General features: G+C 42.6%; 2 protein-coding genes across 19 annotated transcripts in view; one reads left to right on the forward strand and one right to left on the reverse strand.

Moving 5' to 3' along the window:
- The window catches only part of LOC147020185 (uncharacterized), an 87982-nt gene extending 85314 nt beyond the window's left edge, over positions 1-2668 (reverse strand). For 13 of the 15 annotated variants that reach the window (XR_015061686.1, XR_015061687.1, XR_015061681.1 and 10 more), the window contains exon 1: positions 2488-2609. The gene's annotated coding sequence lies outside the window, so the exon portion shown is untranslated. Of the gene's footprint in view, positions 1-2487 lie in introns of all 15 variants that reach the window. The other 2 variants (XM_085895303.1, XM_085895304.1) reach the window with 2 other exon arrangements.
- SLC16A4 (solute carrier family 16 member 4) overlaps positions 1-19894 on the forward strand; it is a 168366-nt gene that overhangs the window by 96781 nt on the left and 51691 nt on the right. The window contains exons 2-4 of one of the 4 annotated variants that reach the window (XM_085895296.1): positions 2602-2976; positions 3410-3434; positions 7183-7315. In XM_085895296.1, coding sequence (XP_085751422.1) covers positions 2602-2976; positions 3410-3434; positions 7183-7315 — 533 coding nt within the window. Of the gene's footprint in view, positions 1-2601; positions 2977-3409; positions 3435-4255; positions 4451-7182; positions 7316-19894 lie in introns of those variants that run through there. The other 3 variants (XM_085895298.1, XM_085895299.1, XM_085895300.1) reach the window with 3 other exon arrangements.

Genomic DNA, 19894 nt, shown 5'->3' on the forward strand with positions numbered 1-19894 from the left:
TACCCCTCGGCTTGTATTTCGTCATTTACGCCCTAACTCCCATGCAAAAAAATGCATAGCCGGCATGGAGGAACAGAAAAAAGAGAAGATGGAACACAAATTTATTAAGGTTTTGCACAAAATAAACTTTGATAAAGGAAAAAACAAAATAGTCCACTTATATCAAACAAGATCAAACAAAAATATCAGAAGCATTAATTATCCGTGGGAACTCTTCAGTCAACCAGTTTATTTATTTGAGGAGCTGTTGATGACAACGCTACCCTCATGTCATCATCGGCTTTCAGGCAGGTCCTTGACTTGGTCTTCATTGCTACTAAAGTAGAGAAACCTGATTCACATAGATATGTGGTGACAAAGGGAACAAGCACTTTGAAGACTCGCTGAGTAAGAAGTGGGAATGAATCTGTGAGTTTCATCCAGAAATCAACACCAACTCGATCAAATTCATCCTCAAGACTAGCAGAGGACTGAAGATCAATCAGCTCCTCTTTTTCTGGGTTGTCATCTCTCATTTCTGACAGATCAGTGGTAAAAGGTTTTAATATCCATATTTCTGTAGGTATCATGTTTTATGGAAAGTAGCCAGTGAAGTGATGCTTCAAGATGTTCAAATGTGCTGTGATGTCTTCATTTATTTCAGGTAACGCACCAGGTTCTTCTCTAATGGCCTCATGCAAGTTTGGAAAATTTGCAAATAATTTTTTGAAGAACTCTTCGTGCCCATAAATCCAGCTTTGTCTGCAATGATTTCATATTTTCACCTGCTTCAACGATGGTTCCTGATTTTCTCTGGAGTTGTTTGTTGACTTGGTTAAGATGAGTAAATATATCTGAGAGGTACCCTAAAGAGGCGATGAACTTTGAATCGGAAAACTTTTCCCACAGCTTTGAATCCTGGTCACGAAGAAAAATCTCTACCTCAGTACGGAGCTCAAACACTCGGTTAAGAATAAGTCCACGTGAGAGCCACCTCACCTCAGGATGAAGCAAAATAATTGAAGGCTCAGAGCCCATCTCATCACAAAAAGCTTTGAACAAGCGGTGATTCATTGCTCGGGCACGAATGAAATTAACAGCCTCAATAACTTTCTGCAAAAGCATTTTCAGGTTTTTAGGAAGGGTTTTTGCAGCTCATGTATATCTGTGAAGTACACAATGCATTGTCATCACATGGGGTGCCTTTTGTTTTACAAGTGCAGTGAAGCCTGATCTAACTCCCATCATGGCTGGGGCTCCATCAGTGCAAATTGAACCAACTATGTCCCATTTGAGATTGTTCCTTTCAAAGAAGTCTTCTATTTTCTGCATTATGTCAGCAGCCTTTGTGGTTTGTTGGAGAGTTTCACAGAAGAGAAATTCATCCTTCAGTTCTTTTCCACACATGTACCGGACAAAAACAAGCAGTTGTGAAATATTAGCAACATCACAGGATTGCTCAAGTTGCAAAGAAATTTTTGCTGGGCTCGATTTGATCTGTTCAATAACTTGTTGACAAATATGTCGATGAATTGTGTCATTAGAAAGGGGAATGTCTTGAATCTTCTGTTTTGCTTCTTTCCCACATTCATGTTCAAGCATGTTGAACGCACAAAACTTAATCAACCTCTCGGCAATGTCGTGAGGTTTGTTTGCCGTTGCTATTCACTGTGCGATGTGATAGGAAGCTGCAAGCATTGGTTTCTTGTGAGATACGAAGCCATGTTTGAGCCTAAACCGAGCTCTCTTTGCCTCAAAGGTAGCACGGTCATCAGATGCATGGGCAGGACGTGTAGCTTCCAGGAGCTGTTTTGATATTGAAGGTTTCAATGAGCCATTTCCAAGAACTTTTGAGCACAGCAGACACTGAGGGTTATTTATGCACACCATCTTCAACAATGAAGTTAAAGCCATATTGTGCATAGAATCCAGGTATGTACGTTATTTAGACATGTCAAAATGTGAAAAGAAATAATCAAGAATTAATTATAATGTAACATTTTTCCATTCACTGAAATATGAAATTGATTTTTTTAACTGATAATGGTATGAAAGATAGTTCATCCTCCCCATCCTACATGAAGGGGTCGGTGCATCCCCCCTATCCATCCCCCCCCCCCAAGGATCTACACCCATGCCAGCCATAATTTTTCTAACACAGGCTGACCAGGTATAGTGTATTACAGAATTAATACTTAATTTTCAGGTATGATACATTTACCTCCTGCCATGTAAATTGTTACCCCTGGTTGAGAATCACTGGTATGCGGGATTCGAACTTGGGTTCCTCGCACAACGAGCCATTGACGACCGAACCCAGAAAGAAAATAAATAAAGTTTTCGCTTTACTATAAAATAAGAAGGTCTTTCGTCATCGATTGTATGTTGTTAAAGTCAAAGCGAATTTGACGAAAAAAAAAAATGCAACAAAATCAATTGAAATATTTATTTATTAATTTTTTTTTTATTTATTCACTTTAAAAGTGCAAAACTAAGTTTAATAATCACCACATCGGCCGATTAGCACGCGCGTTCTCGTTTCAGCCGAGTAACCCGTACAGTAACTGTCGGTGGATCAGGATGATATCACGTAAATGATGTTGTCGTGTTGAACCCCAACAGCAGCATCAGGTGGGGTCCGCCCCCGACAGGGCCTGCGGGTCCGGCAGGCAGCCAAGGTTGCAGTACCTGCTCGGTTGGTGCCGCATGGACGCGTCGAGCGCGCGAGCTGCTGGGCGGGGCCTGCGCGAGCGAGCTGACAGGAATGGCGCGAGACTCGCGGCGTCGCCGGCTCTACGTGGACTCGCCTGACGGAGGCTGGGGATGGATGATCGTTCTTCACTTCTTCTTGGTACACCGGTCGCCGCGTCGCTTGCAGCTTTGTTGCAGTGTTTATATTGTCACGACGCGGTGCGGTTCGCGCAGGCGATCGCCGAGCTCGCTCCCACAGGTGATCATCGCTGAGGTGCACGGACGGTGTTTACATCGACCCAAGAGGTTACATGAATCCGATCTCATGACTAATGTAACGTCGGCTTGTGGGATGTGGGTCCTTTTTCCCGCCAACACAAGTGTATATATCCGTGTTGACGAGTGAAACCGTTACATTGATTCCTCACGTTGCAGCTTTGTGCTTTAAAAAAACCGTTGAACATCGACTTTTTAAACTCGTTCGAGTGACGTCACAGTGAAACGTGTTTCTAATGAAATGACCAACATCTCCATTTTAAATGATGTTTGTTTGTTTGTTTTTTTTTTTGTTGTTTTTTTTTTTTTTAACTTGCTAACAGCAACAACCAGTGAATCCATGACGTGTGTTTGTTTATCCCAATTATCTTTGTCTTAGAACCTGATGAAATGGACACTTCCACTCACTCGCCTGTCACACCCATTCCTTTCTGTCTGGGTTGGGTTTTGTGTTGTTGTGCAGCACAGAGGAAGGAAAGATGAATGATGTATGATTTGTTCCTATTTTGGGAGGGGGAGAGAGGTATGTTCCCTGTTTGTTTATGTGTTTATTTATTTCTTTTCTACTTCCTCTTCTATCTCTTAAAATTGTCTTCTTGTTACTCCTCTTCCTCTTTTTAACCTTATTCCTGCTTTCTCCTCCTCCTCCTCCTCCTCTCCCTCTTTCCAACCATATTCCGACTCCTCCTCCTTCACTTCTCTTGTCAAGTATTCCTGCCAGAGGAGGGGTCGTTATTTAATTTTGCTTCCTTCACCAACACACACAAAGTGATGAAATTGTTGGGCCGATTGCAATGTTTGATACGTCCTCCCCAATGGCAGCCAGGCATACAATTCCTGCATCATCCCACATGAGGACCATTTGGTGATCGAAATGTCAGACCTGCGCCTCGCCTGTTGACCTCGCTATATCAGTTGACAGCGACTTGAGTTTCAAACATGGATCTTCATGACTACAACTTTTGTTTGTTTATTTATTTTTTAATTTCACATTCGAGACATGAGTGTTCCTGAGTTCCTGATTCTTAAGTCGATATTGTTTTTCTGAAGTCTGTGCAAAGAAAGCATAAGACAGTTGAGCCATTGTGGCAACCGTAGAGACCTCTCACTCGCTCAGAATGTCAAATAAGCACAACAAATAAAAGTTTGTCTGCACACGTCCCTTGTCTACCTGTTCCCTTGTACTCCATTGTCAGTTTGTCACCCATGGCTTGCATCATCCAGCTCTTTCACAAGCTTCAGTTTAGTAAAGAGTGACAAACGCTTTCTGTGTGATCACGCGGCCTGAAAGCGACCCCAATGTGGTGCCACCACATGCATACGTCGGGCCATGTTACGAGTTTAAGATCCATGTAATCCCCTCTCCCCTTGCTTTGTCCCACTGATTGCGTGAGACTTTTAAACCATTTCATCCAACCACCACCTGCTGTTCACGAACACAATGGTACATTTCTTCGGATATTTCTCAATGTTAGGGCAGCATTTGACCTTCCTTCAGTGGCAAGTGGGTTTTTTATTTATTTATTATTATTTTATTTAATTTATTAATTAATTTTGTTATTTCCTTTTAAGCCTTCTCACTTTGTGCTCAATGTAAGAACATGACTCGGCATTTAATCTATGGAATGCAATTGACATTTGTACTCTTACTACTGTTACAATTGCTTTTATTATTTATTTATTTTTTATGCAGAAATCTAGGCTTGTGGAGGATGTGAGAGAAACAGAAGAAAGAAGAAAAAAGAAATCTTGTGGGCCTAATACAAGCTAGCATGGCACTCGGAAGAGCACATATCTCCGCCAGGCTGGACGGTTTACATTTTGTATCCCACTAATGGGCCGGATTCGGATCCGTACCTGAACCAATATCTAATCGGCTTGTTTTTGTCACCTACAAAGTTCGGTCCGTAACTGTTTCACATTTAATGCTATGTATCGTTTTTTGGGCCCTCTCTAAATAGTAAAGAATCACTTGAAAAATGATATTATCCAGATATGGAGCTTCACAAGAATTGAATCTATTTGGTGTGGTCACACACTCGACCTGTCCACCAAGTTTCATCCGAATCCGTCCATAACTCTTTGAGATATCCTGCTCATAGACAAACAAACAGGTGAAAACATAACCTCCATCCACCTTCGGTGGTGTAGGTAACAAGTTATTGAGTGGCAGGAATGAAAGGGAGAAGTAAATGTAGGGGTCATCGGTGAGAGTAAGGAGATTGGAGTTCGTATGGACGAAAACAGAGGTGATTAGGGATGACACTGAAAATACCGGAGAGAAGATCATTAGGCAATACACACCTGGACGTCCCGTCTGCCGGCATTAGTTGGTGGAGTTTAAAGATCCTCATCGTGTCCCTTGCAAAGAGTAGGTGAGTTATCACCGGCACCAGGAACAAATTCAAAATGCCTGTCTTAATCTATAGAAGGCATTGCATCAGGGGCATAGCGATGGCCCCAGCAAATGATGTTACCCATGTTTGTGTGCTGAATATGAAAAGACACCCAGGGAGTGCTTCACAGACAGATCACTGACCAATTTTATTTCTAAATGACCTCCCACTTTCGTGATTTTGCCATGTTTCCTTTATCTTTATGAATGTTCTCATTCTTCATCCTTCCCTTGTGATTGAACCATTTCATCTTTCCTGACTACTGATATTGTATCTTTAAATAGTGCTGACAGGATGGCCTAGACCCTAGAGGTACGCACACGTGCATCTAAGCTGTCTCACCTCGGTTTAATTCTGAGCCCAGCTATGAACTGCCATTATGGTGTTTCTTAAACAGGGTGATTCATCAATGTGTGTCGTCCTTCGGATGGATGTTAAACTGGGTGACCCATCTGCCGGCATTAGTTGCTGGACGTTAAAGATCGCATGGTGTCCTTCAGGAAGAGTAGGAGAGCTATTGCTGACACCTTGAATAGATTCCAAATTCCTCCCTTAACTAATACTGGGAGGGCAATGACAACCAGCCGGTGTAATCCTTGCCAAGAAACTGCTTCAGCAGCACAGACCATCGTGTGTAACAGAATATGGCACATCACAATCAGAATCCTTATCTTATGCCACTGGGATCAGCGTCTTTGGCTTTGTGGTGAAGGTCTATTTATTTATTTTATTTTGTTCATGACTCAATCTCATAATTCTCAGCTTGTGATAAAGCTTAAAAATCTCTACATTGCTACAAGTGATTTACTTTTCTTCACCATTCACTCTTGTATAAAGTAATGTCCCATCAAGCAGCCAATAAGCTGTACGCTTTCTTCAATGTCCTCAAATTGAAGGAATGGTCATCTAGTCGACCGAACTCGTTTATTAATTACCTCCGCCACCGAAGGTGGAAGGAGGTTATGTTTTCACCCGTTTCTGTCCATTTGTCTTTGTTTATCTGTTTGTGTGCATGATATCTCAAAACGTTGTGGACAGTTTGGGTGTGTGACAAGAATGAACTGATTCGATTTTTGTGAAGTTCTGGATCCGGATCCGACGACTAGATTATTAATTTTTTTTTTAAGTGATTCTTCACCATTGAGAGAAAGGGCTAAAAATGATATATAGCATGATGTCTCAAAATGTTGTTGACTGATTCGAATGAAACTTGGTGTACAGGTTGGGTGTGTGGCAAGGACAAATTGGTTTGATTTTGGTGAAGATCCGAATCTGGATCTGGATAGGAGAATTCATTAATTTTCAAAGTGATTCTTCACCATTAAGAGATGGGGCCAAAAACGATGTAGTTCTGTTTCGCATGATATTTCAAAAGTGTAATGGACCAGATATGTTCTCGTGAATCAGGCATTACATGGCGGCGGTATGCGCTCCACCGAGTGCCCTTCTAGTTTTTAAATGTTTTTGCAGTATACTTTGAAACATTAGAAGATTGCTTTGAATCATATGGAGGAAGAGATTGTTGCTTGATATCATTTCCTGCATTTTAAACACAATATATACATCTTACCTTGAATTGTATGAAATCTAATCTCTTGGCAAGGGAATATGTGCCTTGCAGAGTCACTCACACCCAGTTTTGAGCACACAAGTGCTTGGTTTTCCTGTTGCATTGGCCAAATTAAATAAATAAATAAATCACTGTAATTGGTTAACCATGTTCAAAATATGATATTGGCCAAATAAAGATGGACATGATGAGTTTCTGACTATACCTGGTTTTCTTTGTGGGGTTGCCACACTAACTTGTTACACATGGCTTTGCTCCTTGGGATTGCAGGTGAACGTCTTTGTTATGGGGACGCTGAAGTCTTTTGGCTTCTTTTTCATCGCTTTTCAGCAAGAGTTTTTAGAGAATGCTGAGAGGACAACATGGATTGGCTCCATCATGTCTTGCCTTCGTCTTTCTGCTGGTATGGTGCTGTTACCAAGAATGAACTTTCAGGGTTTTTTTTGGAATACCAAAGTTTTAAGATTGTTAAAAAAGGCAAAAGTTACAAGGGTTGCCACCCTTGCCTTTTTGGAAATCTGCTGTCCTTTACAGTTTTCTAAACTGCTGCACTAGTTTGCTATTTGTGATGCTTACCTCACATTAGATGTGAAAAGCAGGGTGAAGCAATCCGTTCACTTTGTTTCTATTGACGTCAGTCGATGATCGAGGACCAACTTGATTTTAAATTGAATGTTATATTTATACCACAAATCAGAACACCAACTTGGAGTTTAGCAGTACTTTGGCTCTGAATTTGGCAAATTGTATGGAATCTTGTCCCAAATGTGCACAGAATAGTAATGTATTTGATTTTTAGTCTGTCTGCCCATCAGGCAAACAAAATTGAATACAATTCCAAACGGGAAACTTGCTGGGCTTTTTTTTTGATGTCATAAAGGACACACAATAGGCACAAACTAATTTAATATGTTAAATAAGGTGGTGAAAAAGACCGCATCAACAGCAGTAAACTTCCAGGAAAAATGTTTTTCTACATCCTTTATCTCGATTGAATTGTATACTTCAAGGCAAATCCCATTCTTGGCACTTCCAAAAACCTCCAGTCTCGCAGTACTTGGACAACATATTATGGCATTTTATGCCATCTTGAGCAATCAAATTTGCCACTCAAGCTCTCTGGCAGGGGAATATCGAGATTCGGACAAAATTGTGTCTCGTAGGAAATATCGATTGTGCTTGGAAATGCAAAGCAAGAGTTGAAAAAAATATTAAAAACCCCTCCCTATGTCCTTGGGGTTCAGTTCATAGTACAAGCTGTTCTATGAACTGGAGTGGATTGAGTAGTTAATAACCTGTTTCTTTCTCCAATGTTGGTTAAGGCCGGGTCACACCTTGACGTTTTAGCCAACGTATGCCGATTTTTGAATTTTTTTTCTAAAACGCTGGCACACGTTGAATACGTTATGGGTAAGTTTTGATAACATTGAGAGCACGCTGAAAAACACTGCCATACGTCGTTGTACGTTGGCTTTAAACGTTGTACTTTTTGGTTGTCCTCAAATTTTTTCATGCTTGAAATTTCATGACGTATGCCGGCGTATGACTCGCACGTTCCGCTACGCTGGCCACAGGTTGTATGCACGGTCTGCGATCGTTGACAGACGTCAACACATGCTACTTGTAAGTTAATCATAAGTTGAGACACGCCGAGGTAATGTTTAGCGTACCCGAAACTTATTTCTAACCTATGATTAACGTGTTGTTGGCACATTACGCGATCGTTGCCACACGTCGACAGACGTTACTTTTAAGTTACTCATAGGCTGAAAGACGTCGGTATAATGGATCGTCCTTGCGTCAGCGTCCACTGCCACGGCCAGGACACTTATTTGCAGCATTCTTCAAACTTTTCTTCGGCATGACGAGGATGTTCACACTTCGATGTCTAGCTTGGCTATGATTCCAATTATCCATCGGCAGCGTCTATTTAAAATAGTCGAGTTTGAGCATTTTAACACGTTCAGAAGAAACGCTTCAAATTTCCAAACCCCAGCGTCAAAAAACAAAGGCGAGTGACAGCAATTTAAATCGTTCATTGTAAACAATGAAAATAGCTGAGTGGTACCGTTTAAAAGTCGTTGAGTGTAAAAAAAATCCAATTGTTGAGCGCAAGCGTCTACTTTCAACAGTGGAGATGCAGCCATTTAAATCGTTGAGTTTATCATTTAAATCGTTAAACGCAAGGACGATCCATCATAACCCACACCCTCCCCCTCACACTCACCTACTACTGCCAACATGAACAAACTACTACTAATACTAATACTGATACTGATACTGATACTGTTACTGCTGACATGGACATCGACTCAAAAAGGACTCGAAAACACTGTTGGGTTCCCCTTTTATGAGCAGCATTTTTATATACCAATTCCCAAAACCGCTGGGAACACGTCTTTATATGGCAGTTGTAAGTTAGAAACACGTTAATTTTTTTTTTTTTTGTCGACCGGAAGACGTCATTGGAATACGTCTACATACGTCGATGTGTGTTGGGACTACGTAAAGAATTGGTTCAAAGCACGTCAAACATAAGTTAGAAATAAGTTTCGCGTAAAAAAGACATTACCGCGACGTGTTTCGACTTATGAGTAGCTTATAAGTAGACTTTGTGGACGTGTGTAAGCGTCCACATATCGTGTGTAAAACTTATCCCCATCGCATGCGGAACGTGTGTCATACGCCGAGTACGTCGTAAAATTTTGAACATGTTTAAAATTTCTTGACGTACTCTACTTACTACGACGTATGATAGCGTACTTTAGCGTTGTACTCACGTATACCAAACTTACTCATTCCATATTTGACGTGCCCCAACGTTTTAGACACATTTTTCTTAGGTCAGCATACGCTGGCAAGATCGCCAAGGTGTGACCGCGATGTTGACACTTCCATTTCTACGGCAGTTATGATTCGAATCGTTGTGCATCAGCCTTTTAATAGGCTACGTCACGACATCGTCGGCGATGCGTGCAACGCGCTATGCCTAAGTTAGACTATCGTTGGGCATCGGTTGTGTAGGCCGACAACAGGTTCAGCATTCGTTGGTATAAGTTATCTATAACACAACGAAACGTTCTTTGTCCGTTACCAATGCGTTATACATAAGACCAAGTCGCTATGAATACGTCCGAAGCTTAAAAAAAAACATCAAAAGTTCAACGTAAGCCAGTGTTTTAGATACATTTTAATACGTTGCCATCGCTGGCTAAAACGTCAAGGTGTGACCGGGCCTTTAGGGTTTGATTCCCATGACTGGTTCGCTCTTGTGAACCCACACTTGGTAAGTGTGATGATTATGCCGCACACCTCTCAGCCATCATGAGTTTATGGACGCCTTTGTCCTGCAATAGACTGATTATAGGCTGGTTTGGGGTTTGAGGGGGATTGTAATGTCCTAAAATGCAACTTCATGAACTCCTTTGTGAGATATATCTATGAAGTAATTTTTTTTCCACAAAATGGAAGAGCAAGGCAATCGATGGGGGAGAAAAAGGTAATGCACTGGCAATTTGGCAATGAATGAACTAAGAGGCAGAGGAGGAAACACCACCAAATCTGAATGTGGCCTCGACAAACTCACGAAAACCAGTCCAAATATATACATGAAGATACACAGTAAAACACATTGATGCATTACATTAATAGCTGAGCAAGACTTTGGGAACAGGTATCCTCAGATTTTGAAGTTTTTTACTGACGAAATCTAAAGATTTCCTAAGTATATTGATAACTTCCGTCATCTCCTAAAAAGGTGGAGAGCTTGCTTTCAAACCTCGAGTCAGATTCTGCAACCGGTCCAGACGGCATCAGCCCACGTGTCCTCAAAGCCTGCTCTTCTGCTCTTGCTCACCCTCTCTCTGTTCTATTCACCCTCTCATTTGCCCAAGGTCATCTGCCATCTGCTTGGAAATCTGCTAACATCACTGCCCTGCATAAAAAAGGTGCAAAAACAGATCCCTGTAACTACAGACCAATCAGCCTTCTCCCAATCATCAGCAAGGTGATGGAATCCATCATCGCTTCAGACATGAAATCCTTCCTCTTCTCCAATGGCTTGATTTCCAATCATCAATTTGGTTTCAGACCAGGTCACTCTACCCTGGATATGCTGCTTCTGCTCTCCCATCAATGGATGGAGGTCCTCAATGCCAGACAGGAAATCCGAGCCGTATTTCTCGACAATGATTCTTGAGGGCAGTCATATCACATATCACGTGCTTTTGACACAGTCTGGCACCCTGCCCTACTCACCAAACTCTCTTCCCATGGTATTCAAGGCCATCTCCACTCATGGCTCGCAGACTTCCTCTCCTGTCGCAGTCAACGTGTGGCCCTAAATGGAGTTCTTTCATCCCCTCTTCCTGTGCAGGCTGGAGTTCCTCAAGGTAGCGTTCTGGGCCCTGTTCTTTTTCTGGTTTTCATCAATGATCTCTCGGACTCTCTGGAAAATCCTCTATTTCTCTTTGCCGACGACTCCACCCTCTGCCGTACCATCAGTCATCCCTCAGACCGGCAAGCAGCAGCTTCTTCGCTCACTGCAGATCTGGATAAAATCACAAACTGGTCCAACACGTGGAACATGTCTTTCAATCCAGACAAATCTCACACTCTCGCTATGTCTCTTCGAAAGGACCGTTTACGAAACCCCCCCATCCACTTTCTCAACAATCCTCTGGAAGAAGTCTTTTCTTTCAAGCTTCTAGGTCTCACTATCTGCCATGACCTTTCCTGGGAAAGTCACATTTCCAACCTCGCCTCAAAAGCCAGTCGCCGACTGGGAATCCTCCGTCGTGCTAAGTCCTTCCTCGGCCCTCTTGAGCTCCTGACCACTTACAAAGCTTTTGTCCATAGCCTGATGGAGTACTGCTCTCCCCTCTGGGCTGGTGCTCCTGCCTCCCACCTTTCTCGGCTTCACGCTATCGAAACCAGGGCATTTAAGATCATCGGCATGTCCCGCAATGAAGCTGAGTCTTTGGGCCTCTCACTCAATCACCGCAGGTTGGTCGGTGGTCTTTGTCTTCTACCGACTCCTCTCCAGCCTTGCCCCCCCTGCTCTCTCTGCGATTTGTCCCCACCACATTTCCACAGGTCGCTCAAGGTCCGCCAACAACCCCCTTCTGGTAAAACTACCAAAATCACGAATCACTGCTCATCTTCACTCTTTCATTCCTCTTTTTTTCCCGCCTTTGGAATAAACTTCCTCACTCTATTCTTTCCCATTCTTCCCTCCAGGCTTTCAAAACAGCTGTTCACCACCACCTCTTATCTTCCCCCATCCAAATCCTCGATCTTTTATACCCCCGATAATCCACCCAAGCCCACTTCCTTAATTTCTCCTGCTTTCCTTCCTGAAAGTCCCTGAAATGTCCATCTTCTCTTCCCCATGTTCCCCGTCCCATCCCCATCCCTCTCCCTTCCACAGTTCACCTAATGCGTCTGTTCCCCACTGTTTTGTCCCTTCCACTCCCGCCCCTCTTGTCTCATGCCTCCTTGCTGTGAGTTGTGTGTTAGCTCTCATACGAGCCTCGACCAAGGTATACAAAAAAAAAAATCTGTTTGTGTGTTTGTTTGTGTGTGTGTTTGTTTGTTTGTTTGTAGGCACGATAACTTGAGAACAGAAGAAGCTACCAATGTCAAATTACACCACGTGATTCAGGAGGGTGATGGCTAGTGCTGATTAGATTTTGGTCAAAATCGGTCAAAGGTCAACGTCACAGTGAGGTCAAACATTCGATTTTTGATGGTTTGGTACAGAATCATCGTAGAAACTTCTGGTTTGCGTCACCACCTTCTCAAGAGACAGCTTTTATTAGACAAGGTCAGAGGTCAAGTTGACCATTTTGTAAGTACCGGTCTATGACTGCTTGTTTATTTATTTTTTATTTTTCTGAGAGCACAGAAGATCATGTCTAATCATGAAGGAATCCAGAAATATTTGTTTTGATTAAAAATATATTTCATAAAACCCATCAGTTTATGGAAGGTGAATGACAGAACATGAACACGACAGTCAATTGCTGGAAAACAAATGACCTTAAAATATAAGTCAGTTGTGGTGAAGATCAGTGAGTATAAATGTTCTTCCAGCGGTATGAGTTGCTAACTTGGCCAAGAATGAAGGACAAAATTATTCAGGTAGCCAGATGTAGAGTTAGTGAGGTGATGGGTATGCTTGACTTAAGAATGAGCAGTGACCTGTTTGATGTGTGTACAGCCCCGTTGGGCTGATTCTGGGAAACAGAAAAAGTAAATTGAATATCACAGATTACAAAAAGGCAGTGTTCATTCATATGTTGTGTAACACTTTTGGGTCGTTTTCGACATTCCACCCTCCCATGGTGCTATTCACTTATCTTTGGTGAAAAAGGGAACCACTTCTCTTCTCAAATTCCACATTCTTCCATGCTTGTACTTTCCATTTTGTAACAGCTTCAAAAACATTCTGCCTGTTTTTTATTGATGCCTCGACTTTAGATGCATCAACCTTATGGGTTTCTGTTCTTGCTTGGAGACGCTGCATTCAACATACTGTATGATAACTCTTCTCGCTCAGGAGTAGATTTATCTCTATTTTTAACATCATTAACATCATGTATATGTATATGTATATACGTATATACAGTCATGCACCGCTTAACGACGGGGATACGTTCTGAGAAATGCATCATTAAGCGATTTCATCATTGTGCAAACATCAGCGAGTGTACTAACACAAGCCGAGATGGTGTAGCCTACTACACATCTAGGCTATATATGGTATAGCTTATTACTCCGAGCATGTTGCTGCACTGAATATCGTCGGCAATTGTAACACAATGGTAAGTATTTGCATATCTAAACATAGAAAAGGTACAGTAAAAATAAGGTATAAAAGATTTTTTTTTTAAATGGTGCACCTGTATAGGGCACTCACCATGAATGGAGCGTGCAGGACTAGAAGTTGCTCTGGGTGAGTCAGTGAGTGAGTGGTGAGTGAATGTGAAGGCCTAGGACATTACTGTACACTACTGTATATTTTAAAAACACTACACTTAGGCTACAATAAATTTTAAAGATATATTTTTCTTTCTTCAATAATAAATTGACCTTCGCTTACTGTAACTTGTTTTTTTTCTTCATAAACTTTTTAACTTTTTAAAACTTTTTTATGAATGCTTAGGGGCCATGATTAACAAAACAGACATTAAATCAAGCACACAGAAAAATGATGCAATCACGATACGCCGTAAATACGAGATGTATGAGGCTGCTGCGTCACACCACATATTGTTTTACAATAAACTTTTTTTTTTTTACAAGTAGAAAGAGTGCACTCTAAAATAATGATAAAAAGTACAGTCTAGTAAATACATAAACCAGTAACAGTTTGTTATCAATATCAAGTATTATGTACTGTAAATAATTGTATGTGCTATACTGTACTTTTATACAACTGGCAGCGCTACGACGGCTATGACATTACCAGGCAATATGAATTTTTCAGCTACATTATAATCTTATGGGACCACCGTCGTATATGCAGCAGGCCCGTCGCTGGGGGGGGGCATTTGGGTGCAATGCCCCCCCATGGCGCATCATGTGCCCCCCCACTTGTACACCACCCATTTATGTCCTGTTGCACCCTGTGAACAACTTAGTGTTTATGGACGAGCGCCCACTGTGAACTTGCTGTTTAAGAGTTCACCTGTGTGAACTAAAACCCTTATTCCAGATGTTCAACGTGGTGAATAATAAGGCCTTCTTGGATAAACTGTTCTTTAATAATATCCTTCTTTGAATAACAGTCAAGAGATAAGTGTGCGCTTCCCAGCTCATCTCCAAAAGCAATTGGCAAGACAATGCAGTCCAAGCCCACAAGATAAAAGATAATAACTCAAACACCAACACCAGCAGCCAAGACCTCGTGTCGAATGTCGATGTTGTGAGTGGTTATATATATATATATATATATATATATATATATATATATATATATATATATATATATATATATATATATATATATATATATATATATATATATATATATATATATATATATATATATATCGTGAATCATTTAGTTTTAAGGAATAGCCAATCAGCATATTCGATATGGAGACCCTATTGAGCAGGTTACCTGATTGGTTGTAAGTTAGGTATAAATGTAATATAGTCATAATATGATAATATGATTAAGGAAAAGACATAACTTTACATAATTAAAGATGAAGTGCACGTGCACCACGTGACCTTCACAACCCGTCAACCCTCCATCTTACAAAAGTAATTTTATAATAAAAATTAATAATATGTGTGTTTTCAATCGTGCTTACATTTGAAATTATGCAGATAAAACCTGTTTTTGATGGATGGATCATTTAATAAATAAAACCGTCAACCGTCAAATTTCGCGAGATTAGTGACGCGAGTCATGAGGGATGAATCACAGAGCACGAGCTCACAGCAGGAGAAAAGGACGTGGATGATGGATATACGAAAATGGCTCAGAAAAGGAAAAAATGCAAGCGACGAAAATGAAGAAGATGATGAAAGACATGTTGTGGGAGGAGGATTTTGGAAAAGACGATCATGTCGATGAAATACCGACAGAAGCTGGCCAACCTGGCCAAGCCAGCAACGTCAGCAACGTCAACACCGCACGTGGCCCAGTGGACTCTACTTTCACAGAGCGAGGCTACTGGAATTGGAAACATGCTGTTGAGAAAGACGGGGTTTCACAAACGCGCAACTTCAAAGGAACATTTAACTTGTGTTTTGAGGTGCAAGGAGAATGAGAGGCGCATCAATTGTGGTTAGGAGATTTCCACACTCCTCAATGCTAACCAGCTAAATAGAAACTGGTACTATGTGTCTGCTCTTATAGATGTTGTGGGATTTCTCGCCGACAATCAGATACCTTTTAGAGGGAGCCTTGATAATTTTGAAGATATGTCAGATGGGCACGGAGGGCTCTTCCTCTCGCTTTTAAACTACACACTCAAAAAAGACACCGAGCTCGCCTAAATAATAAAGCATATCCCACAAAACGCAAGCTATACTAGTCCGGAAATGCATAATGAACTGATCTGCACATTGAGTAATGTTGTGACGGATGCCATCGTGGAAGAAGTAGGCACATCGTGGTTTACCATCAAGGTGGATGGGACGAGGGACCCCACTGAATGTGAGAACATATCAATCATCATTCGCTTTGTATCGGCATCAAATGAAGCAACAGAGCGTCTACTCACAATAGCTACAGCCGACGCTGGAGATGCAAAAACATTGACAGAACTAATAATTGCAGAGCTGACAAAAACAGGACTTGACACGTCAAAAATATTAAGTCTGGTGTACGACGGGGCTTCGGTAATGGCTGGGAAGCACAGAGGGGTGCAAAAGTTGTTGCAAGAGATATTGGAAAGAGAAATCCCCTATGTGCACTGCTTAAATCACCAACTCCGTCTGGTAGTTATCCACGCACTGGCAGCAGAGAAAGCTGTCACTGATTTCCTCGAGGTTTGTTGTTGCCTGTACAAATTCTTCAGAAAGCCCACTGTTGCTGCACAGCATAAAGCTGAGCGGTTAAAACGACTTCTTGATCAAAGGTGGACGGGACATTTAGCCACCGTGTCTGTGATCATAGGATCTTTTAAGGATATCACATCCTTACTGTCGGAGATTGATGCAGAGCGCACCTACGGTGCAGAGATGAGGATGGAGGCTATTGGGCTTTTGCAGGAAGTCTCTGGGCCTGCCTTCATGTTCATTGCTATCTTTGTACAAAAACTGCTGATGTTGTTAGATGGCCCTAACAGACTCTTGCAGGCAGAGGACATGGACTTGCTAACGGGGTTGGAACTGGTGGCGAGTGCTACAGAGTGCGTGAAAAAACTCCGCTCTGAGGATGAGTTCACTGATCTGTGGAACAAGGCCAACGATGCTTGCACTTCTACACCTGCACCACCAAAACGGAGACGCACAATGCATAAGAACTTGGAACAGTTTGTAGTTTTGGAGACTAGAGGACAAAACAACGACAATGACAAGACGGAACTACAGAGGATTTTTTTACAGCGCAATTGACACTGTGCTTGGAGAGATCGCTCAGCGCTTCAGTGAGCGCAACACACAACTCGCCCGTTCACTCACTGCCTTGAATCCTGAAAATGGCACGTTTTTGGATCCCCACTTGCTCCAGCACATCATGACATTAACAAAGTCAACCATCAGTGAAACAGAGTGTGTGGTTGCAAAGCAGTTTATTCGCTCACAGACAGAAAAGCAGCCAAACGAGAGATGGACAACACAAAAACTCCTCTCAACATACCACAAAACGCTGGAAGCCATACCAAGTGTAGTGACTGCTATGAGACTTGGACTAACATTTGGTGTGTCCACTGCCATGTGTGAAAACTCATTCTCAACATTGAGGAATGTCTTCACTGACCATCGACGGTCCATGCGCCATGCACACAAGGCACAACTGGTACAGCTGGCCTTCGAGAGAGACCTCACACGTAAATGCCTGAATGAATGGAAGGAGAAGGTCCTCACAAGATTCCACACCGAGACACGTCACCTGTAGCTCTTCTGACAGCGAGTACAGCGGTATAAAAACTATACGAGGAGTTCAGATTGTGTGTGTGACTGCTGGTGATGCGTGTGTGGTTGTGGTTGCAGTGTGGTTGTGGTCAGCACCCGCCGTGGTCGGCTGCTTTGTACTTCTGATGTTCAAGTTAAATGTTGTGTTTGGTGCTTTGCATATCCCATATCTAGTGCTTTGTGCATAACCTTACCTCTGTGTAATTGACTGCTTTAAATGCGGACCTTGTGGTATCTTCAGGCTGGTCGGATTTGCTGTTGATAGTTTAACGTGATGATTGCAGGTCATAAAAAACTGTGTCTTATTTCAAAGTGCACTGATTCTGGTGCCAACCTCCCCCGTTTAGTCATTATATCTCTGGTATATTAATTTTCTAATGCCAATTCTTGACAGCACCTTGTATAAGTGCACCTGAATTGGTGCCAATTGTCTAATCATTGAATATTTGCATTGTGAATGTGCCAGTTTTTGGTGCGGCTCTCCTGCATTCAAATAATTTTAGGCCAAAAACATCGGAACATACTAAATCTAGCTGAGATCAATTTGGTTAGTATGCGACGGCAACCTCAGTATAGATGTGTCAATGCTGCATGAATACAATAGTATACCAGGTTATCAAAAATATTAAATATAACAATTGTGCCCCCCATCCAGTTCATATGCCCCCCTTAATACTGAGCCCTGGCTACGGGCCTGATATGCAGTCTGTCATTGACCAAAACGTCGTAATGCGGCGCATGACTGTATATACATATATATATATATATATATGTATATATATGTATATGTATATATATATATATATATATATATATATATATATATATATATATATATATATATATATATATATATATATATATATATATATATATATATATATATATATATATATATATTGTTGTGGTTACCAAATTCGCAAACCACCATTCAGGTCCCTTAGGTGAGGTATCTCGGTAAGTGCATGTGTAGTTAGGCCCAAACCCGTTGTCTAGTGGGAATACATGTCATTTATGCGTGCTGCGACTCTTCAGGATAGCCGTTTTTCTTTTACTATTTTTATTTTGGACCAACCGCCATGATTACCACCACAACCACAACATCAACCACCAACCACAACGCCGCTTCACCACAACCGCCACGACCTTCACGTCACACCTCGCAGCCGTCGCATCGCCACCGTTCTTGCGCCGCCTGTGGGTACCGGTGTTGGACTCGTGCAGGGCGTGCGCCGAACAGCGTGTACAAAATCACGGATTTTGTGCTTCAAAAACGGATCAAAAACGACACACGCCCACTTTTTGCCGTCCAATCGGTGAGCGAGGGGCGATTTGGCCCCGCCTCCAGGGCGATCGATATATGCAAATTTGTGGATCAAAAAGCCTTCACACCCACTTTTTCTCGGGCCAATGGGGAGCGAGGTGAAAGGTCGAAGGGAGGGGGTCAAAGATGAGAGGGCGAAGTTACGGGGCGGATAAAAGGACCGTGTTCGTCAGTAGACGAGGAGAGTCGAGAGGCGGAGAGTAGGAGAGTAGGAGAGTCGGAAACAGAGAGTCAAGACTTCGCGGGCGGTGGAGCTGCTCGTCGTGTGCGGAACGGAGGGGACGGAGCTGTGGAAAGGCGGCGACACCAGACGAGGGGGTGCTCGCGTCGTGCAGGAAGCTGCACCCGAGGGAGGCCGACAGCGCGACCTGGCCGAGGTGGAGACGCTCGTCGCGGGGCAATAAAAATCCTCTATACCCCGAGCATCAGCAACCCCCTCCTGTTTCCCCCCGCGCTGAGATAGTGCGACCAAGGGGGCCCCTTTCCCACCCCTACCAGACACTGTCCGCGAGGCCCGCGGGGTTGGGGCGCCATCGCCGCTCCGCGTCTCATCACCAGACGGGTAGGCCGACCCGGTCTCGGCCTCAGGCCCGCCTCATCTTTGAGGGTATTCTTTTCCTTGGTTTTGGGTATGTGTTGTCGGCGCCGTCTGTGAGGTAGAATTGTATAAGTGTTGCCGTGTGCTCGGTAGTCGGTATTAGCTCTGCATTGTGTTTTCGCTTTTATATGTGCTTTTTGTGTAAATTGAATTGTGTTTTTCTTTTCTGTGTGCATTTGGTGGAATTGTATATGTGTGCTTCCCGTGTGCCGCGAATAAATGTGCTTTATTATTGAACTGTTCTCCCGCTTTGCTTCGTCATTTCTCCCATTGAATCCTCATCTTGCTTCACGTAAAGGGTTGGTAGTGGGCTGAATACGCCCGATAATTAATCGAACCGTCGAGGTCGACGATAACACCGCTCGGTTATTCTGATAGTACGGAACGGGTCGCTTAAGTGGCCCGTGTCCGAAGTCGACCTGCGGCGAGGTGCGATCGCCCGGTCTACCCTCCGCGTGGGTACTTAG

The sequence above is a fragment of the Eptatretus burgeri genome, chromosome 9, assembly GCF_056783735.1.
Source record: "Eptatretus burgeri isolate ZD-2024b chromosome 9, Ebu_testis_v1, whole genome shotgun sequence".
NCBI classification, from domain to species: Eukaryota; Metazoa; Chordata; class Myxini; order Myxiniformes; family Myxinidae; genus Eptatretus; species Eptatretus burgeri.